At 49.1% G+C, this 19,672-nt stretch overlaps 1 protein-coding gene across 2 annotated transcripts; it reads left to right on the top strand.

Moving 5' to 3' along the window:
- Positions 1-10,054: 10,054 nt before the first annotated feature.
- IL15RA (interleukin 15 receptor subunit alpha) lies at positions 10,055-19,657 on the top strand. 2 transcript variants are annotated; one of them, XR_009967730.1, is made up of 8 exons: positions 10,055-10,338; positions 14,807-15,007; positions 15,123-15,200; positions 16,028-16,213; positions 16,621-16,650; positions 16,900-16,957; positions 17,070-17,378; positions 18,244-19,657. XR_009967730.1 is itself a non-coding variant. In XM_062634293.1 (7 exons), the coding sequence occupies exons 1-7, from the start codon at positions 10,266-10,268 to the stop codon at positions 17,173-17,175; spliced, it is 732 nt and encodes a 243-aa protein (XP_062490277.1). In that variant the 5' UTR covers positions 10,055-10,265; the 3' UTR covers positions 17,176-17,647. The 2 variants fall into 2 exon arrangements, 1 of the variants encoding a protein (XP_062490277.1); XM_062634293.1 differs by lacking the exon at positions 18,244-19,657 and having other exon boundaries at positions 17,070-17,647.
- The last annotated feature ends 15 nt before the right edge of the window (positions 19,658-19,672 follow it).

Below are 19,672 nucleotides of genomic sequence, written 5' to 3'. Positions count from 1 at the left end.
ATTTTGATGGCTTTGTAATGGAAAATAACTGCGGTGCTTGAAGGTAATTGACATAGTTTTAGGTCCTTAGCACCTTAGTACAAAAAGTGTATGAAAAGCAGCATAGGAAAACTGGACCTGGGGATGGGAAGTATTTGGGACTAGCAGATGTCCAGGATGGGAGCAGTTTAACTAACTGATAAGTAGAAGGACAGGATGATTGCTATGTCTGTAATGTTAATTAAGCTGGTGCTACAAAGGCTGCCAGAATTTACAAAGATTGTTGGGAGAAGTAAACGACCCTCAAAGACCACCATCACATTTTTGTATGGATGCCGGAAACTGTCCGGGAAATGATGTAATTCATGTGTAGCCTCATCAATATGTATGTATGCCCAGGGACTATATAAGAATGGCCTGAGTAGCAATATGGGGTCACACGTTAGGAGGAGCTATCCCCCGTGTCTCCTGGCGCTGCAATAAAGAATACCTGCTTGCCAACTTGAAACTCTGCTGGCGAGTTTGTGCCTGGAGATTTCTCCAAATCAATTTGGCACTCCAGGTGGGACCCTCTCTGCTCGGCTGCAGGACCCGCTGAGGACAGGGCTCCCCAGGGCCCTCGAGAGTTTTTCCTGGAGGGACCCCTCGACTCATTCGGATCGCTGCGGGAGCAGACAAGGACCATCTCATAAAAGGTATTCTTTTCCTTTGTATAGTCTCTAAGGTGCAGGGGGCATCTCGGTTTGGTAAATCGGTTTGGTAAGCATATGCATGGTTTGGAAGCCTTCTTTCTGTAAATAGAGATAGGAAATCTTGTAGGTAAAGGCGTATAGCCAGCTGCTAGCGTCTGTTTGGTATACACCCCCAAGAAGCAGAGGGCATCTTGTGGTTTGGGTCCTGCAAGACGCAGTGGGCATCTTGTACAAAAGGTTTTGCGTTTTATTGGTATACATCCACAAGAAGCAGAGGGCATCTTGTGGTTTGGGTCCTACAAGACACAGTGGGCGTCTTGTACAAAAGGTTTTGGATTTTACTGGTGTTTGACTTATGTTGTGGCTTCTTACAGTTCTGATTTTGGTCTTGTGATTTTGGTATTGGTGACAGAGTGTTATAACTGCATTATTAATTGTTGTCTCTGTTTCAAGTGTTGTAAGATTTTGGCCTTGTGATTTTGGTATTGGTGACAGACTTTTATAACTGTTAATTGCTAGTTTGATACAATTTTAGTCTCTGTCTGTGTTGGAACTGTGTGGAGTGTGTCTGTGGGATCCCGTGTGTGTGTGTGAATGCGAGACTGATACTGGGAAATCAGCAGAGTGGAGAGATCTTGAAAAAGAGTCCTTTACAGTGCATTTTGGCACATTGGAAAGAACTGGGAGAGTTTCCTGGGGGCTCGGTAAATGGGAAAACGTTGATAAAATATTGTAACCAATGATGGCCATTGTGTACTTTGGAAGATCAGGACAAATAGCCTGAAAATGGAACTTTGAACTATGAGACATTGTTATCATTAATGTTGGTTTTGAGGGGGCAAGGAAAATGTGATGAAGTAATGTATGCAAATACGTTTTTCACTTTAAGAAACCGCCCCAAGTGACAGACAGAATCCGAAATTAATGTAACTCTGCCAGAGCCCTTAATTTTGGCTTTGGAAAAGGACAGGAAAAAACCTGAAAGCTAAGCTGGAGAGATGTTGTTCAGATTGTGATACTGGTGAAAATGCTTAAAGTTAAGGAAAACCAAGGGGGAAAGGAGAGAAGCTCGGGCAGCTCCTGTGTTTGAGCGTGGGATGAGTGCTGGGGAGGCAGAGGTGGAGGGATGTCTGGCGGAGGGGGAGTGGGTTCTTCTCCTATGGGACCGGATGTGTGTGTGTGCGCTGTAGGGTGTTTTGGACGTTGGAAGTGAGACTGCCCTGGGCAGGGGAGTGTCATGGGGTGGCTCCGGTGGCTGAATTGCAACTGGACTGACAAGGGACCTGGGGAATCTACCCTAGCAGATCCACTGGTTAAATTAAAACTAGGGACTAGAGGAAATAAAGTGGAAGTTTAGCGGATACAGGAGCAACTTATTCGGCGTTAAATCAGAGGGAAAAGAATTTGTTACAGATGTGGGAGCTACTGCCCACCAAGGAAAAGAAAAAAAAAAACAACCCAAAACCAAAAAAGGCAACAAGAGGCATTCTTTCTGAAACCCTTAAAGTACAAATTGGGAAAACAAATAGGAACGCATAAAATTTTTATGCATGCTAAACTCTTTGAAATCTTTATTAGGGCAAGAAGCAACATTTAAAGAAATCAAAATGGAATTAAGAGTTAAAAACGATCAATTAATTGCAGTTTTGAGTTTATCTTTAATTCAACAGAAAAAGCGAACAGGAGGACCTCCCTGACATAGAAGAAATCCTTAATCCAGGTATATCTGGGAGTATGGAAGTTCCAGGTAAGGCAAAAAATGCTTTGCCTGTTAAAATAGAAATAAAAAGGGAGGGGCCTGCCCAATTAGAATAAACCAATATCCCCTAAAATTGCGGGAAAGGGAATTAAAAAAAAATCATTGATAAATTTTAAAATATAAATTATTAATTGAATAGGAATTGGAATATAACACTCCTATCTTGCCAATAAAGAAAAGTTGCAGATTGGTTCAAGATCTCAGGAATCAACAAATTTTTAGAGGATATTCATCCAGTAATAGCTAATCCGTATACCTTATAGACTAAATTGAATCAGAAATTGTTTGCCATCTTGGATTTAAGACTCTTTTGCTTACCGTTGGCCAAAGAAAACCAGAATTTATTTGCTTTTGAATGGGAAAATCCTGACACAGTAAGGAAAACCCGATTAACTTGGACAGTATTACCTCAAGGGTTTTAAAACAGTCCAACAATTTTTCAAAATCAGTTAGCACTGGAACTAGAATCACGGAAACCACCCACTCAGACTGGGACTCTGTTACAATACGTGGATGACCTATTAATTGCCACAGAAAGAAAGGAAGAATGTGTCCGGTGAATGGTGAGATTATTGAATTTTCTGGGGTGAATGGTTATTTGGTAACCAGACAAAAGGCCCAACTAATCCAAACCCGGGGTTCCTACCTAGGATATGAAATAACAGGACAGAGAGAACTTGGAACTGCTAGAAAAGAAGCCATTTGTCAAACTCCATGACTGTCGACCATCAAGGAGCTCCAGACGTTCCTGGGAATGACTGGATGATGCAGACTTTGGATGCATGATTATGGTGTTCTGGTTAAGACCCCTATATGAAGTGTTAAAAGAGACCCCTCTCTCTTTGGAATGGACTGATTCAGCAGAGAAGGGCTTTAGAAATTTAAAAACAGAGCTAATGAGAGCTGCAGCTCTGACTTCTGGATGTGACTAAATCCTTTGGCTATATTCCTATGAAGAACAGGAATAGCTCTGGGGGTCCCTGCTCAGAAACTAGGACCCTGTAAGAGGGCAGTGGTGTATTTTTTCAAAACAGCTGGATGAAGCGAGCAAAGGATGGCCCAGATGCCTAAGGGCTGTGGCAGCAGTCGTCATGAAGATTGAAGAGACCCGCATATTTACCTTGGGACAAAAGGTTACTGTGCTAGTGTCCCATGTTGTATCAGCAGTCCTGGAACAGAAAGAAGCCCACTGGTTATCTCCTTCATGTTTTTTAAAATACCAGGCCACCTGGTGTGGTGGAACACGATGATACAGAAATCATGGTCACTAATGTTGTGAATCCAGCATCCTTTTGCAGGAACAACCAACAGAACTATTGACACACGACTGCTTGCCCACTATAGAGACTGTATATTCAAGCTGACCAGATTTGAACGAAACCTCTGGAACATGCTGAATGAGAGCCCTGGAATTGGCTAAAGACAAAAGGATAAATATTTGGACTGATTCTAAATATGCATTTGGTGTGGTCCATGCACACAGTTCCATCTGGCAGAAATTCTATGGCTACTGAAAGCTGTTCAGCTACCTGAGGAAGTAGCTATTATGTATTGTCGAGGGCATCAACAAGGTGAAATTTGGCCGATTTTGAAGCCAGACGAGAAGCTGAACAATCTAAACTCATTCCCTTAATCCCTGACGGCAAACTAACAATTGGGAAATCTAAACCTAGATATTCAAAGGAGGATAGAAAATTGATTGGAGATCTCAAAGGAGAGGAAAACAAAGAAGATTGGGTTCAGATACCTGATGGGCGAATTGTAATCCCCTATAACCAACTCTGGAAGCTAGTTCAGGAGGAACAGAATAAAACTCATTGGGGTAGCAACTCTTTGTATAAATACTTAGATGAACAAATTGAAGGAAGGAATCTATGTAACATAGTTCAATTAGTGACAATGTCAGCTCTGTCTCAAGAACAAGCCTAAAATTGAAAATAGAAATCTGGGGAGGAAGTTATCTGGGACAGCACTGACACATTTTTCTGAATTTGTCTGAGACCAATATTTGTTGGTGTTAACGAATACTTTTTCCGGGTGGCCAGAAGCATTCCCTTGTAGAATAAATAATGCAAGACAAGTAACTGGAACATTATTAAACAGTGTAATACCTTGTTTCGGAATACCAGAGGCAATTTCTTCCGACCGAGGCTCACCCTTTAGTGCAAAATAGTTACAAGAAATTAGCAAAAATTACAAATGGATTGGCAACTACATGTTCCGTACAGGCCTCAGGCCAGTGGGCAAGTAGAAAAGATGAACCATCTGATCAAACAACAGATTAGTAAAATATGTCAAGATATTGATACCAAGCCTTACCACTGGCTCTATTAAGAATTTGAACTAAACCTCGGTCGAAAGAAGAGACTATCCCATGTAAGATTTTATATGGAAGACCCTATCAGTCCCAGTTTAAAGGAGAAAGTCTTCTGGAGGTGGGAGAAGGTTATCTCCTAGAGTTTCTCGTCAATCTGGGAAAACACTTAGAAGAAATAAATAAGAGAATATTAGGAACAAGAGTAAGAGGTCTGGATTATCCAATTCACCCTTTTAGATCCGGAGACTGGGTTTACGTTAAGAATTTTTCAGGAGAACCTCTGGAGGAGAAGTGGAGAGGACCGTACCAGATATTATTGACCCCCTTTACAGCAGTGAAGATAAAGGAACAACCTGCTCGGATACATTATTCAAGAACCATTTCCATTCAGCAGCTTGACCGCAGCCCCATCAATATTCCTACTTTGCCATGCCCGCACAGCCCAGGAACCCACCCCTTCCTCCAGCCAGCTTCAGGAGAGCAATGCCAAAGTTCCACTCGCTATAATCCCAGCATTGCAACACAAAACCTTGTTGCTGGGACATGACTTCCCACTGGAAGGCACCAAATTCTCCTCCTATGCACCAAATAAATCTCCAGCGTGGCAGATTCACCAGGATTACTATGTGGGTCACCAATACAAGAGGAGAGATCATCTCACCATCAAGGGTTTTAATGGAACTAAGTGCAAAGGTTTCTTCTTTCTCAAAGTCATCTCCCACTTCTTCCCATGCTGCTGCAAAGTTTGGCTTTAAAACCACCTGAATATGATCAGACATGGTCACCTCCAGGTATTCCAACTGACAGAAAAGCAAAGGAGATTTTAGGCTTACAAAATATAAGAAGTTAGAGAAATGATCCTCGTCTTAGAAAGGGAAGAACAAAGAGAGGCAGCAGTATTTTGCCAAGAGAACCCTGGCATGCGTGGCTTTAATTGCAGAAGCACATAATAACAGCATATAAAAGCAGAGAGGAAAAATAGTATTTATGGTGGTTATCTGTAAAGCTTAAACACGTTTCCTCAAACATGCGTGAGGCTCAAAGAGAGCAGAAAATGGGACAATCACTTTGGGAGTCAAAGCCCATTGCAGCTTCTACTGAGCAGCTGAGGAGAGACACCCTCAGAATCCTGAAGGAGCCTTTGCTGCCTCCAAGCCCCCAAACCAGGCACTTTCCTGAGATCTGACTTGTATTTCCATGAGTGATAACATGAACACAATAAACAGAAATAACAAATGCCTGGGAGAGATTGGGCTGGAGTTCTGACAACAGAAAAAGGAAGTTATTCCTTCCTTCCTTTCCGAACTCACAAATCCTTACAGTGCCTAAAGGGGCTACAAGAAACCTGGAGAGGGGCTTTGGACAAGGGCCTGTAGGGACAGGCCAAGGGGAATGGCTTTAACCTGCCAGAGGGGAGACTGAGATGAGCTCTTAGGCAGAAGCTCTTCCCTGTGAGGGTGCTGAGGCGCTGGCACAGGGTGCCCAGAGAAGCTGTGGCTGCCCCATCCCTGGCAGTGTTCAAAGCCAGGTTGGACACAGGGGCTTGGAGCAAGCTGCTCCAGTGGAAGGGGTCCCTGCCCGTGGCAGGGGGTTGGAGCTGGAGGAGCTTTAAGGTCTCTTCCAACACAAACCAGTCTGGGATTCTACATCCAATGAAGTTTCTTGTAAGTGTGAATAACAGTAATAAAGGCAAGTTTTACAGATGTCTTTGGAAAATCTAGTGTGTGAAACGATAACTCAACTCAGGAAAGCAGCCTGAGGTCCCAGGAAGAGCTTTGTCTTATTTGCTTTTGCTTTTGAGAACTTAACTGTAGTAAACCTGCTAATAACAAAGTGAGCTGCCGTTTTTATGGGTCCGGGAGCATAAGGCAGGTGGGTATTGCATCACCTTGGGCCCAGCACATCCTGTTCCTCAATGACCTGGAGCTAAAGAAGGCTTCCTGGTGTTTCTGGCAACCCCAGCGGTTGATTTAGGGTGAAGTAGGGCCTCTGTAGCTATTGAGTGCCTTAATACAACATTTACTCTGCTGCTTCCAGAGAAGGAGGTTTATTCTTGGGTCCAAGTACCTGGAGTGTGCTAGGGGAGACTCCCATCACAGCTCACCTGAGCACCATTTTAAACCCAGGGGTAACAGGCATGGTGGCTTAGCAGAATGGACAGCACAGGGGAATGAGAAGCTGCAGAAACAAATGGGCTAAAACATCGGTGCAGGATTGTCCTTTCTTATCAGCCAAAACCATTTGAGGATCTTGAAGAACACTCAAATAACTTGCTCTTCTCCTTGCATTTAGAAGAGGCAAATAATAGCTTTGCAACTTGCTCCAGGTCCTTTCTTAGTCACAAATCAAAGTTGTAGCTCAAGATTCATGTTCATCTTCTGGCAGGGATAATGTTGGAAAGCAAAGGTTTCAACTGCACCTCAACGTAGAATGTTTCCCACTTATTTCCACAGGAAAACTTTCCCTTGGCTCTGCCCTCTCCTTCCAATGTGTCTTCAGTGAGGGAAAGCACACCTGACTCTTCCAGTCCTCTGGAAAAGAATGGATAACACCAAACTAGGTAGAGGCAGATTGAAAACATCAACCTCAACGCAAGAGAGAAGCTCCTGGGACTCATTCAAGGTACTATAAGGAGGGTTTTGTAGCAGGAATGAGGAGGTATTTCTGTGAGAAACTGAAAGTAAATGGAGTAACCGTTAAAAGAGGGAAGCAAATGAGGCTGAAAAGGGGGAAAGTAGGGAAGTGAATGCACCACCCCAATGCATGCAAGTGTTTCATTATCTGAAATGATGATGTGAAGCCAGCAGACATAATGTAAGTAACACATTTTTAGTTGTTCTTTGCTGTTTTCTGGTCTTGTGTCTGGATTCTGGAGTTTCTGTTTGCTGGCACAGAGACCAAAAATCAGTTTTAAAGACAAAACTAAGGTCACTGTGTAATTCCACAACACTGAAGCTGGAATTCATCTCACCTAACTTCATCTATCCAAAATTCAATCATCTCAGCTGAGCTGCTCTTCCAGATTTCCTCTGGATTGAGTAGATGGTGAGAGAAGGAGGCACTGCACAAAGCATCCCATTTGAAGATGGGGACACAGCCACAGGATGCTTCTTCCCACACGTCTAAGCTTCCTCTATGATCTCTTTTAACATGAAGGCCTGAATGAGGTGGCTGTAGTTATACCAGATGACTCCTTCACTTAGACGTGAGAGACTGAAGACAGCTTTTACCAAACCCTGCCCATGTTTCACTGCAGCCCCCAGTGCTCTCCTGACACAGCATTTGCTCACAGGGCTGATCTTCTCTAGACCCCTAAAATGTGTTTGCAAGCCCCAGCTAGCCACAGCATGCTGTCCCCTTCCCTTGACCACATCACATGCTTTTGTCATTCTCTCTACAAAGCAAGCAGACTCAGAAGACATGAGTGAAACTGCAGGCTCAGCACTGCCCCAGCACTGATGCTCAGGTCTGTTTAGACTCTTATCTCCATTTTGCAGTTGAGAAATGGTAGAACATGATAGCACCATATGCTGCAGGAGGCGGAGGCATTAGTCTGTGTTGTGACCATAACCCCTTAACTAATGGGACCAGTTTTGTTGTGTTTTCTTTACCTTGGATGTGTTTGGTCCATGGTATCTGCACATGGCTGGATGCATGCAGCTGAGCTCCAAGCCAAGCTGATGAAGCAAAGGTGAAGGAAAACAGCAAAAATGAGGCAAGAATGGTCTGTCCTGGCAGGACCACTGAAGTGTTACAGACTTTGGCCTTAGAACCATCCAGAACTGAACCCACAGTCTGTGGCTATGGTTTCTTGTTATCATAGAATGCTTTGGGTTGAAAAGAACCATCAGATCACCTAGTTTCAACCCCCAAATGTCATGTTTAATACAGTTTCAGTGTGGAGCACCCCAAAACCCACATCCTCTTCCCACTCCTAACTCCATGCTCTAGTTGAGCCCACTGTGGAGCACAGCTAATGGATTGGTTTGTTGGACATTAATCCAGAGGATATGATTAAAATTAAATAAGTAACTTGAACTGATACACTCAAACCCATACAGTAATCAGCCCAAAGTTCATCCCAGTGCACCAAAAGTTACTGCCTTCCTTCGAGCTGTGACTTTCCATCCCTCAACAGACATTCTGGATAGTTTAAAAAATGACCTTGCTCCTTCTGTAATGAATGGCTGTGGAGTATTTCACTGTTCCACATTCCCATTCAGTGGAAAACAACGTGCGATTACAATTCTGCTCAAGAAGGGGACGATTTGTTATGATCAGTGTTGTCTGATCTTGATTGAACAGTGAATGTCTGACCATATCCACCATGGGTCTTCTGCAGTCATTGAGATCTTTCTGAAACACATCAGTGTAAAGTCTCTCTCCTGTAGCAGGGCAAAAGGGAGGGTTGAATTAGAAGAACTAGTTCCATGCAACATCATAGAATCCCAGACTGGTTTGGGTTGGAAGAGACCTTACAGCTCATCCAGTTCCAGCCCTCTGCCACAGGCAGGGACACCTTCCACTAGAGCAGCTTGCTCCAAGCACCATCAAACCTGGCTTTAAACCTGCTGCTCATGCTCTGGGGGTGCAGCCCAGCACATGGGGGGTTTCTGGGCTCAAGCGCACAGTGAAGCTGTGTCATGGAGAGCTTCTCATTGACCAACACCCCTGAGTCCTTCTCCTTAGGGCTGCCCCATTCAGTCTCCCCCAGCCTGTGTTTATACTTCAGATTGTCCCAGTTTGCACTTGTCCTTGTTGAATTCTGTAAGGTTCGCACAGTCCCACCTGTCCAGCATGTCCCGGTCCCTCTGAATCCCATCCCTTCCCTCCAGTGTGTCAACTGCACCATATAGCTCAGTGTCATCAGCAAACTTGCTGAGGGAAATCCATGTCACTGACAAAGGTGTTGTTCACCACTGATCCCAGCACCAAGCCCTGAGGAATACCACTCATCACTGATCTCCATTTGGACATCAAGCCATTGACCACAACTCTTTGAGTGGGACCATCCAGCCAATTCCTTATCCCCCAAATGGTCCATCCATCAAATCTGTGTCTCTTCAGTTTCATCCTTGAGATAAGGATTAGTGGTGAACTTGGCAGTCCTGGGGGAATACTGGACTTGGTGATCTTAAAGATCTTTTCTAACCTCATTGATTTTATGTAGTGTGGGAGGGCATCAAATGCTTTGCGGGTCCTCCCCGACACCCCCTCACCCCTCGCCCCATCACTGCATCCCCACCCGGACCTGCATCCTCCCCCGGGAACTGCATCCTTCTCCCCGGTTACCGAGCCTCGCCCGGAGCACTGCACCCCACCTCCCCGAGCTCCCCATCCCGGCAGCGTGGCGCGTCCCTCCCCGTCGCATCGGGACAAAAGCGAAAGCGAAAGGAAAAGGAAACGCCGGGTACGTCCGACGGCGGCGGCGTGCAGCGGGGAAGCGCCACCGAGCCGCGGCGGGAGCCCTCAGCCCCCGGCCCGGCGCCCGTGCCGCCGGTGCAGCCGGCGCCGTCCCATGGAGCGGCCGCTGCTGCCGCTGCTCTGCGGTACCGTCGCTTTCCTGCTGTCCTGGGTCGCCGCCGACAGCGGTAAGTGTCTCCCCGGGTGCTCATACCCGCCGCGGGGTGCCCACGATGTCCTTGGGCTGCTCGCTCTGCTTCCCAGGGTGGCAACGCTGCTCCCTGGGGTACCCATCCCGGTCCCTGCATGCCCACGCTTCTCTCTAGGAGCCCCACAACCCACTGTGAGGTGCCTACACTTACCCTAGAGTGCCCAGTCTGCACCCCCTTGTTCCCCTTGTGCCTTCTTGGAGGCTCCTGCCACCTCCTCACCGGTGTCCAGGTGATTTTTAGGATCCATGTGATGCACCCACAGGAGATGTATCATGGTGGGATGTCACCCTGGTGGGCTCTGTGGGGTTTCCATGGGTTCTGTGAGGTGCTCATGGCTGAGCATCGCCACTGGGTAGGAATGTTGCACTGCGTCATGCCTCTCCAAAAGCACAGTCATAGAATTATGGACTCATGGAGTTATTTAGGTTGGAGAAGACCCTTAAGATCATTGAGACCAATTGCTAACCCAGCACTATGGACAAACTATGTCCCCAAGAGCCATATCTACACATCTTTTAAACCCCTTCAGGGACGGTGACTGCAGCCCTGCCCTGGGCAGCCTGTTCCAATGCCTGAGCACCCTCTGGGGCAGGAATTGTTCCTCAGCTCCATCTAAACCTGCCCTGGTGCAGCTTGAGGCCGTTTCCTCTTGTCCCATCCCTTGTTCCTTGGGAGCAGAGCCCAGCCCCTCCTGGCTCCATCCTCCTCTCAGGCAGTTGTAGGGAGCGATCAGGTGCCCCCTGAGCCTTCCCTTCTCCAGACTGAACCCCCCAGGTCCCTCAGCCCTTCCCCATCACACTTGTGCTCCAGACCCTGCACCAGCTTTGGACACCCTTCACTATCTTTGGACACAGCAGCTTTGGGAAACACTGTCACAGATCAGCGCAGAGAGTGGAGGATGCCAACAGCACTAGGGAGCCACTGGCGGCAGTGGAAAGACCATTTAGGAAGCACTTAATGAATTGAAAACGTGGGAATCATGAAGGATTTGTGTGGAAGCACAGGTAAAAAGGCTGGAATGTAGCACAGAGCTTCAGGACAGCTTTAGCATCTCCAGGTTCCCGTCTGCTGCCAAAGCTTCAGTGCTCTAGAATGTAGATCTGTTTCTCAACAGCCGGGTGCGGGCAGGGCTGTAAAATACTCCAACAGCAAAAATAAGGCCAGAGAGCTGTGTTTACTGCCAGGGATATGCACTGGAATGGGCTAAAAATAGCTTTCTCTGAAGGCAGTACCCCCAGTGGCCCCCTCCCGGACCTGCAGGCAATGTTCCTGGCAGTGGTGATGCAATTGGGACTGCCTTGGGGCTGAAAATGTGGCTGAAGAACAGAAAGTGTTCATTGCTCTTAGTTCAGTTGAATCCATCAACTGAGTTAAAAGCCCCAATACAAGAGGGACGTGGAGCTGTTGAAGCGAGTCCAGAGAAGGCCACGGAGATGCTGCGAGGGCTGGAGCAGCTCTGCTCTGGAGCCAGGCTGAGAGAGCTGGGCTGGGTCAGCCTGGAGAAGGCTCCTGAAGGGGAGACCTTAGAGCAGCTCCTGCAGTGCCTAAAGGGGCTGCAGGAAAGCTGGAGAGGGGCTTTGGACAAGGGCCTGTAGGGCCAGGCCAAGGGGAATGGCTTTAACCTGCCAGAGGGGAGACTGAGATGAGCTCTGAGGCAGAAGCTCTTCCCTGTGAGGGTGCTGAGGCGCTGGCACAGGGTGCCCAGAGAAGCTGTGGCTGCCCCATCCCTGGCAGTGTTCAAGGCCAGGTTGGACACAGGGGCTTGGAGCAAGCTGCTCTAGTGGAAGGTGTCCCTGCCTGTGGCAGGGGGCTGGAACTGGAGGAGCTTTAAGGTCTCTTCCAACACAAACCAGTCTGGGATTCTATGCAGTTACTCTCCAATGGGTTTATGCATGGTAATTAGATTATATGTGGCTTCTCCCTTCTACTGATAATTTTCCAAGAAAAATGCCCAAGCTTTCCTAGTGTGGATTCTCTGCTGTCTAGTCGTGGTTGTGCAGCCCCTTGGATCCCCACAAAGCCAACCATGGCTCTCCCCATCCACTCACATTTTACACCCTTTCCTATTCACTGCTGAGGTATAAAAGAAAGGCTAAATCTTGGCCACACATCAAATCAGGCTGTAGCAGCACTGGGAACCGAAATTCCCAAAGACTTCCTCCCTTTCTTCTCCTTGGCATGTGTTTCATCTCATGAAACAAACTGAAATCAGTGCAGCAATCCTGGAAACCGAGACATGGGGTCTTGTCATCATGACAAGATGATGATCAATGATGACAAGATGATGATCATCATTTTGGGCATTTTTGGAAAGAGAAGATCATTTTACAGCCAAGTCAGCTAGAAAGAAAGTGTTTTGGTGGGATTGGGATGAGGAGATGAGGTGTAAAAGCTGAAAGGCATAAGCAGGACTCACAGGTCCATGTTTTTCCTGGATTTTGTTGCTGCTTCTAGCTGGAATTCCCTCTGTGCTCCCTTTGTGGACGTGGCTGTGAGTTACCTTGGCACTGGAAGGGCTTTTCCTTCATGTTATGGCATGGCTTCAGGTCTGGCAATGTGTGAGGAGGTTCTGAAACAGCCTCACCCCTGCCCTCCCCCATGCAACTTTTTGGGGTGTCCCCATGCCAGGAGACCCTGCACAGACCCACCCAAGCACTGATTAGATTCTCCCCAGGATGTCCTGGGGATAGATAACAAACTGGGGGAGGAGATATTTAGGATTAAAGAGATTTTCATCTCTGGGTGTTTTGGGTGCCTGGGGGAGCACGTTGTGGTCCTGTTCCCATTCACATAGTGCTCACATAGTGCTCCCATCCCTCTGCCATCACATTCCTGTCCCCATCACTGGTGCATTCCAATTCCTGTCGTGCTCCCATCCCCACTGCCACAGCACTCCCTTTCCCACTGTGCTCCCATCATTATCCCATTCCCTATCCCAGCCCAACCAAGCATCCCTCCCTACTAAATGGACACCATCTCTGCTGTGCATCACTCCATTCCAGCTCTGGACCACAGAATGGCTGTATACTGCTTTATCCCAGCCATTCATTGTTCCATCCCAGCTCTGGACCACTCCATCCTGGCTGTATACTGCTTTATCCCAGCCATGCATCACTCCATCCTAGCTCTGGACCACTCCATCCTGGCTGTATATTGCTTTATCCCAGCCATGCATCACTCCATCCTAGCTCTGGACCACTCCATCCTGGCTGTATATTGCTTTATCCCAGTCATGCATCACTCCATCCCAGCTCTGGAACATGACCATCACGCAGTGGCTTACACTGGGGGATGGGAGCTGACAGCAGCTGTCCACATGTGGTAATCTCTGGGTAACCAAGAAACTTTCTCCATCGTGCCAGAAAAAGAAGTGAACTTGTAACATCCTCTTGTGAAACCGACCTCAAATCAAGGCCACAAGGGAAGCACAAACCTTTCTAGGAGGAGGAAAAGCCAGAACTCACTGCCCATCGCAGCCCCACTGCCCAGCCACAGGATGATAATTGCCTTTCAGCCACCTCCAGGGCCATAGGCTGCAAGCTCCAGTGGGAAAACTGCTGGGAAGTGGCTGGAGAACTCGCAGAACACCTGGAAGTTTTCACATCCAGCTGCAAAATAAACAGGAAATGGGGGGTGGTGAATGCAGCCAGGACAGAGCAGCTGGTGGTGGGATGGAGCCTGGATGTCTGAGAGAAGCTTTCAGTGACCAGAGGAGCTGTTTCAAGTGGATCTTAGATCCCAGACTGGTTTGGGTTGAAAGAGACCTTAAAGCTCATCCAGATCCAGCCCCCTGCCACAGGCAGGGACACCTTCCACTAGAGCAGCTTGCTCCAAGCCCCTGTGTCCAACCTGGCCTTGAACACTGCCAGGGATGGGGCAGCCACAGCTTCTCTGGGCACCCTGTGCCAACTCCAACATCTTCCATTTTGTCAGGGCCAAACATGACCCAGGTCCTGAATTAGACTTCATACACCCTTGTTTTCCATTCTGCAACGTGCCTGTGAGCACATTACCATGATCCATACCATCACTCAACTAATTCCCTTTCTACACAAGGTTCATGTGAAACAGCAGAACCACTCAAAACAGAATGCAGCAAACACAGAAGAAACCCAAGGAAAACACCCCAGCTTCAGATGTTTGAGAGTACCTCATCCGGGCTCTTTCTTTTACGTACTTACAACTAAAAGGTGACTGCAAACATGCTGGAAATGGAGCTTTGCCCTTCTCCATCCCATGTGCACAGGCACAGCCATCTCACACTGTCCTTCTGCAAGCTGGATGAGGTTTTTCCAACCCCCGGGCAGCAACAACTTCCCATACCCCCCCTCCTCGGGCAGGATTTGACCACCTTGGTTGCTATTCATCACAGTGAGCAAGGGCCAGAGGGTGCCCAGTCGCCCTGTTGTGACCCCCATCTCTTTGTTTCTTCTCTCCCCTCCAGTGCCAATGCGATGCAGCCGCCCCAAGGACGTGGCCAACGCTCACATCGACGTGGGCAACAACACCCTGCTCAACACCCGCCTGCGCTACACCTGCAACGCCGGCTACAAGCGCAAAGCCGGGACCTCCAGCCTCATCCAGTGCATCCTGCGGGATGACTCCAGCGAGCCCGACTGGACCCACACCACGCTCCAGTGCATCCGTAAGCCTTTTCTTGGCAGCTGGGATGTGATGGGGAGTGGGGAGGTGGTGGAGGAGGATGAGGGATGGTGTGGGAGCTGCTGCTGATGGTGTCTCCACATTGTGTCTTCCCAAAGGGGACCCAGCTCTACCTCCGGAAACCCCCAGCCCTGAGGTCCCAATGGCGCCGCACACTGAGAGGATGGCCCCAAAGGGTGAGGAATCATAGACTTATCTGGGTGGGAAAAGCCCTTTAAGCTCATCCAGTCCAACCATTACTCCAGCACTGCCAAGGCCACCACTGACCCATGGCGCTGAGGGCCTTGCCTCCACGCTGTGTGAACACTTGCAGGGACGGTGACTGCAGCCCTGCCCTGGGCAGCCTGTTCCAATGCCTGAGCACCCTCTGGGGCAGGAATTGTTCCTCAGCTCCATCTAAACCTGCCCTGGTGCAGCTTGAGGCCGTTTCCTCTTGTCCCATCCCTTGTTCCTTGGGAGCAGAGCCCAGCCCCTCCTGGCTCCATCCTCCTCTCAGGCAGTTGTAGGGAGCCATCAGGTCCCCCCTGAGCCTTCTCTTCTCCAGCCTGAACCCCCCAGGTCCCTCAGCCCTTCCCCATCACACTTGTGCTCCAGGCCCTGCACCAGCTCCGCTGCCCTTCTCTGGCCCCACTCCAGCACCTCAATGTCTCTCTTGTAGTGAGGGGGCCAAAACTGAACACAGGATTCAAGGTGCAGCCTCACCAGTGCCCAGCACAAGGGAATGAAACTGCAAACACAACCCATGGGCTTTGCTTTGGGGTCATCATGGCCGTGGCCATGGCAAACCTACAACCACCATGGTGTAGAAAGCAAACAGTTTGATGGTGTGATAGAATTACTTCCATTGTGTGAAATCACACCATTTTGTAGCTGCTGGATGGGCTGTTCCCTCACCACAACCTCCCTGAAGCAGGCAAAAGGCTGAGCACTGAAAAAATGGTGCTGTTTGCAGGGTGCCTTTTAACTCCTGAAATTAAAAGGTTTTACACTATTTTCCCAGCAGGAACCACTGAAACCAGCCCAACCTCCAGCCCCTCTCCAGCAGCAACACCTGCACCCCCAGCACCTGATGGGACATCACCAGAGACACTTCCACCCCTGCAGCCATCCACACTGGGAGAGGAAACAGCTCCAGGGTCATCGCTGGGGACAACCACACTGCCTGACACCCACCCAGAGCACGCTGCAGGTTGGGCCACCTCCTTAGGGAAGATAATCCATCAAAAGGGGTAGGGCCAACCAGCAAAGGCTCTCCTACTTCAGTGCATTACTTCCCTTCTCTCCAAACCCCTTTTCAGTGAGAGTCCCTCCTGTATTCCCGGCTTGTCATAGAATCCCGGACTGGTTAGGGTTGGAAAGGACCTTAAGCTCATCCAGTTCCAACCCCCTGCCAGTGGCAGGGACACCTCACACTAAACCATGGCACTCAAGGCTCTGTCCAACCTGGCCTTGAACACTGCCAGGGATGGAGCATTTACCACTTCCCTAGGCAACCTGTGCCAGGGCCTCATCACCTTCACAGGGAAGAACTTACTTTTTCCTTAATATCCAACCTGCATTGCAACTAAAAATCTTCATTTCTCTCTTCTTTTCCAGTTTCCATCCAGACCCTGGCCTCTTCCATTGGTAAGCTGAGGAAAAAGTGTATTTTGGCCAACAGGGATTTATTTACTTTATTGCTTAGCTTAAAAGCCCTCCTTGGGGCTGTGGGTGGTTTCTGCCATGGTCAAGGGCAATGCTTTTGATGAGGAAGGATGCAGCACCCAAATTTCTTCACAAGACCACCTTGTGAACGTGCACAAAGTGGTTTTGGCTATTTGAGGAGCTGTTTTGTCTGAGTTGGATGACGCTCATCAGCCATTGGGTCCCCCCCAGGGCTCTCAGTGCTGCTGGTTGCTGGCATCGTGGCCTGCTGCTACTGGAGGATGAGAATGTAAGTGTCTGAGCCCCATGAGGTCTTTCCATCCCAATGATGTGTTGCCCTCAGCCTCTGAATGGCAGCGAAAGGCCTTGAGGTGCCAGTGATGCTCCTCTCCCCTCTGCAGGCACACAGGGCAGAGCCATGCGGTGGCAGTGACAGCCATCCCCATGGTGGCTGTTGCTTCTGAGAACGAGGAGATGCTGCCACCCAGTGTTTACCCCATGGGCTGAGCACTCAGCACCAGGCAAGTCGAAGCACCCACCAGCCCAGAGCATGCTCAAGGCTGGGATGGAAAGCTGAAAGCAGCAGCAGTGCATGGCAGAGCACATCCTAGTCCCCTGTACACGGAGCATCTTCACCCCAGGGACACGGGGCTGCTCTTCCCAGCCTGAACAAGGCACTGTCATGGATGAGACTCCTGCAGCACGCAAAGGTGGGTGTGTGTCCCATAAGGTGGGTGGGTGAGCTCCATGAGCACACTGTGGGGCATGGAGGTGAGAATCTGGAGGTTGGGAGGTGGACCTGGTGGTCAGCAGAGTACAGCCTGGGGGCTACCTGCCCCAGTGGAGGGTATATTGGGTGAAAAGGATGGGGTTTGGGTGCTAGGGGTGAACCTGGGCTCCCCTACCCCAAGAAACACCCATTCCCTGGCCAGGAGCAAGGCCAGTGATGGGGCAGCTGGAAACTCTGGAACAAAAGAGACCTTAAAGCTCATCCAGTTCCAACCCCTGCCACAGGCAGCGACACCTTCCACTAGAGCAGCTTGCTCCAAGCCCCTGTGTCCAACCTGGCCTTGAACACTGCCAGGGATGGGGCAGCCACAGCTTCTCTGGGCACCCTGTGCCAGCGCCTCAGCACCCTCACAGGGAAGAGCTTCTGCCTAAGAGCTCATCTCAGTCTCCCCTCTGGCAGGTTAAAGCCATTCCCCTTGGCCTGGCCCTACAGGCCCTTGTCCCAAGCCCCTCTCCAGGTTTCCTGCAGCCCCTTTAGGCACTGGAGCTGCTCTAAGGTCACCCCTTCAGGAGCCTTCTCTTCTCCAGGCTGCCCCAGCCCAGCTCTCTCAGCCTGGCTCCAGAGCAGAGCTGCTCCAGCCCTCGCAGCATCTCCATGGCCTCCTCTGGACTCGCTCCAACAGCTCCGTGCCCTTCCTCTGTAGGGTCACCAGAACTTCACAGTGCCCCAGCTGGGGTCTCCCCTCCCTGAGCTGCTGCTCATGCTTGGGGGGTGCAGCCCAGCACATGGGGGGAGGGGGTGGTTCTGGGCTCCAAGTGCCTCACCCCCTTCCTGTTCTCTTTCAGCCATTCACTGGTGAACCCAAAAGCTGGTGAAGGTGCCTCATACACAGCTCAGGGATCCTGCAGACCCTGGGTGCCACTGGCAAGGAGCGATTTCACTGCAGACACCATCAGACTGAAGGCAATAAGACAACCTAAGGAAGTATTCCCCTTTGCATGGCTGCCCTTTTTCTACTCCAGTTGTTATCCCCTCATTTCCTGCTTGCTACAGAAGAGGCAGCTGTAGACAAATGCTGGTTTATGTATATATCTGTATATAATGTATATCAAATCATACACAGAGTAGTTGATCTTGTCTTTTTGGACATCCTGGCAGCCCTGAAGGTAGGAAGGATGGAGCAGGGCTGGGGTGAAATCCATCTTAGCAGCAGCCAGGGCTCACCACTACTCTCCAAGGCCAAGGGTGATGGGAAGGTGGAACTGCCTGTTCTCAGCTGGACAGGGAAAGGGGTTTTAGAGGTCAGCTGGACATTAACTGATACCTGATACCCAACTTCTATGCCCTTTCCTTGCTGCTTTGTCTTGGCTTCTGGTTGTGCCACTGATCCGGACCATTGAAGCAGGAGGAAGCAGCACTTGGGATGTGACAGACCAAACCCTCTGGCAATGGCACAGCCTCTTCCAATGGATTGGTGGAAGACAGGCTGGAAGGGATCCCTGGAGGTGCCTGGTCCAATTCCAAGTCTTAGGTGAAATTCTGCCTGTATTTAGGTGAGAACAGAGCAAGTGGAGTCCACACTTTGAGAGCAAAATCAGAGCCAGTGAAGCAAGTGAATGAAGCAAATGAAGCAATCACTCAGTAAATAACCATGGAAATCAACATGATGCCTTGGCCTCTTCCAGCAGGCATGGCTCTTGGCTCTGGGCCTATGTCCAACAGCTGATCTCTTCCCAAATCACTTTCAGTTTTGGAATGACACAGTGCCTGGCATAAGCCATCATCTGCACCTCTTGCATCACTGCTACTGTGGTGTCTGTCAATAAATGCAACCCCGGACAATTTCTTAACTGCAGGCAAGAGAACAAAGAAAGCATGAAGGCTTTTTTAGTTTGTTACAACCTTAATTTCAGGTTTAAAACTCTCTCTGAGACTGAAACCAAATCAAAGCAGTTGCTCAGATGCTGACTCTCTTGTTTCCCTACGGTTTTCTTCCCCAGGGAGAAGGGGAACAGCCTGGGGAATCCCTTGGCTGCCTCATTCAGCTGGGAGAGCTTTAAAGACCTTTTCCCAGAGCCAACAGTGCAACATTCATTTTCTCAGAATAAAGTGTTTCTTTGGGTATTTTCTAGTATTTCCTCTTCTTCCAGTGGATCAAGGGATTTCACTGAGGAACAGACAGGATGGAGTAGACAGCAGTATCCTGGCAGCTTGGTCGCTGGAGGGGTATTCCTTGAGACAGAGGTAATGGAGGGGTGATGCTCAGAAGAACCC

The sequence above is a fragment of the Pezoporus occidentalis genome, unplaced genomic scaffold, assembly GCF_034315485.1.
Source record: "Pezoporus occidentalis ecotype Australia unplaced genomic scaffold, CSIRO_AGI_Poc_V1 ctg42, whole genome shotgun sequence".
Lineage (NCBI taxonomy): Eukaryota > Metazoa > Chordata > Aves > Psittaciformes > Psittacidae > Pezoporus > Pezoporus occidentalis.
Note: the sequence above shows the minus strand (reverse complement) of the source record. Positions and strands in the feature narration are given on the sequence as shown.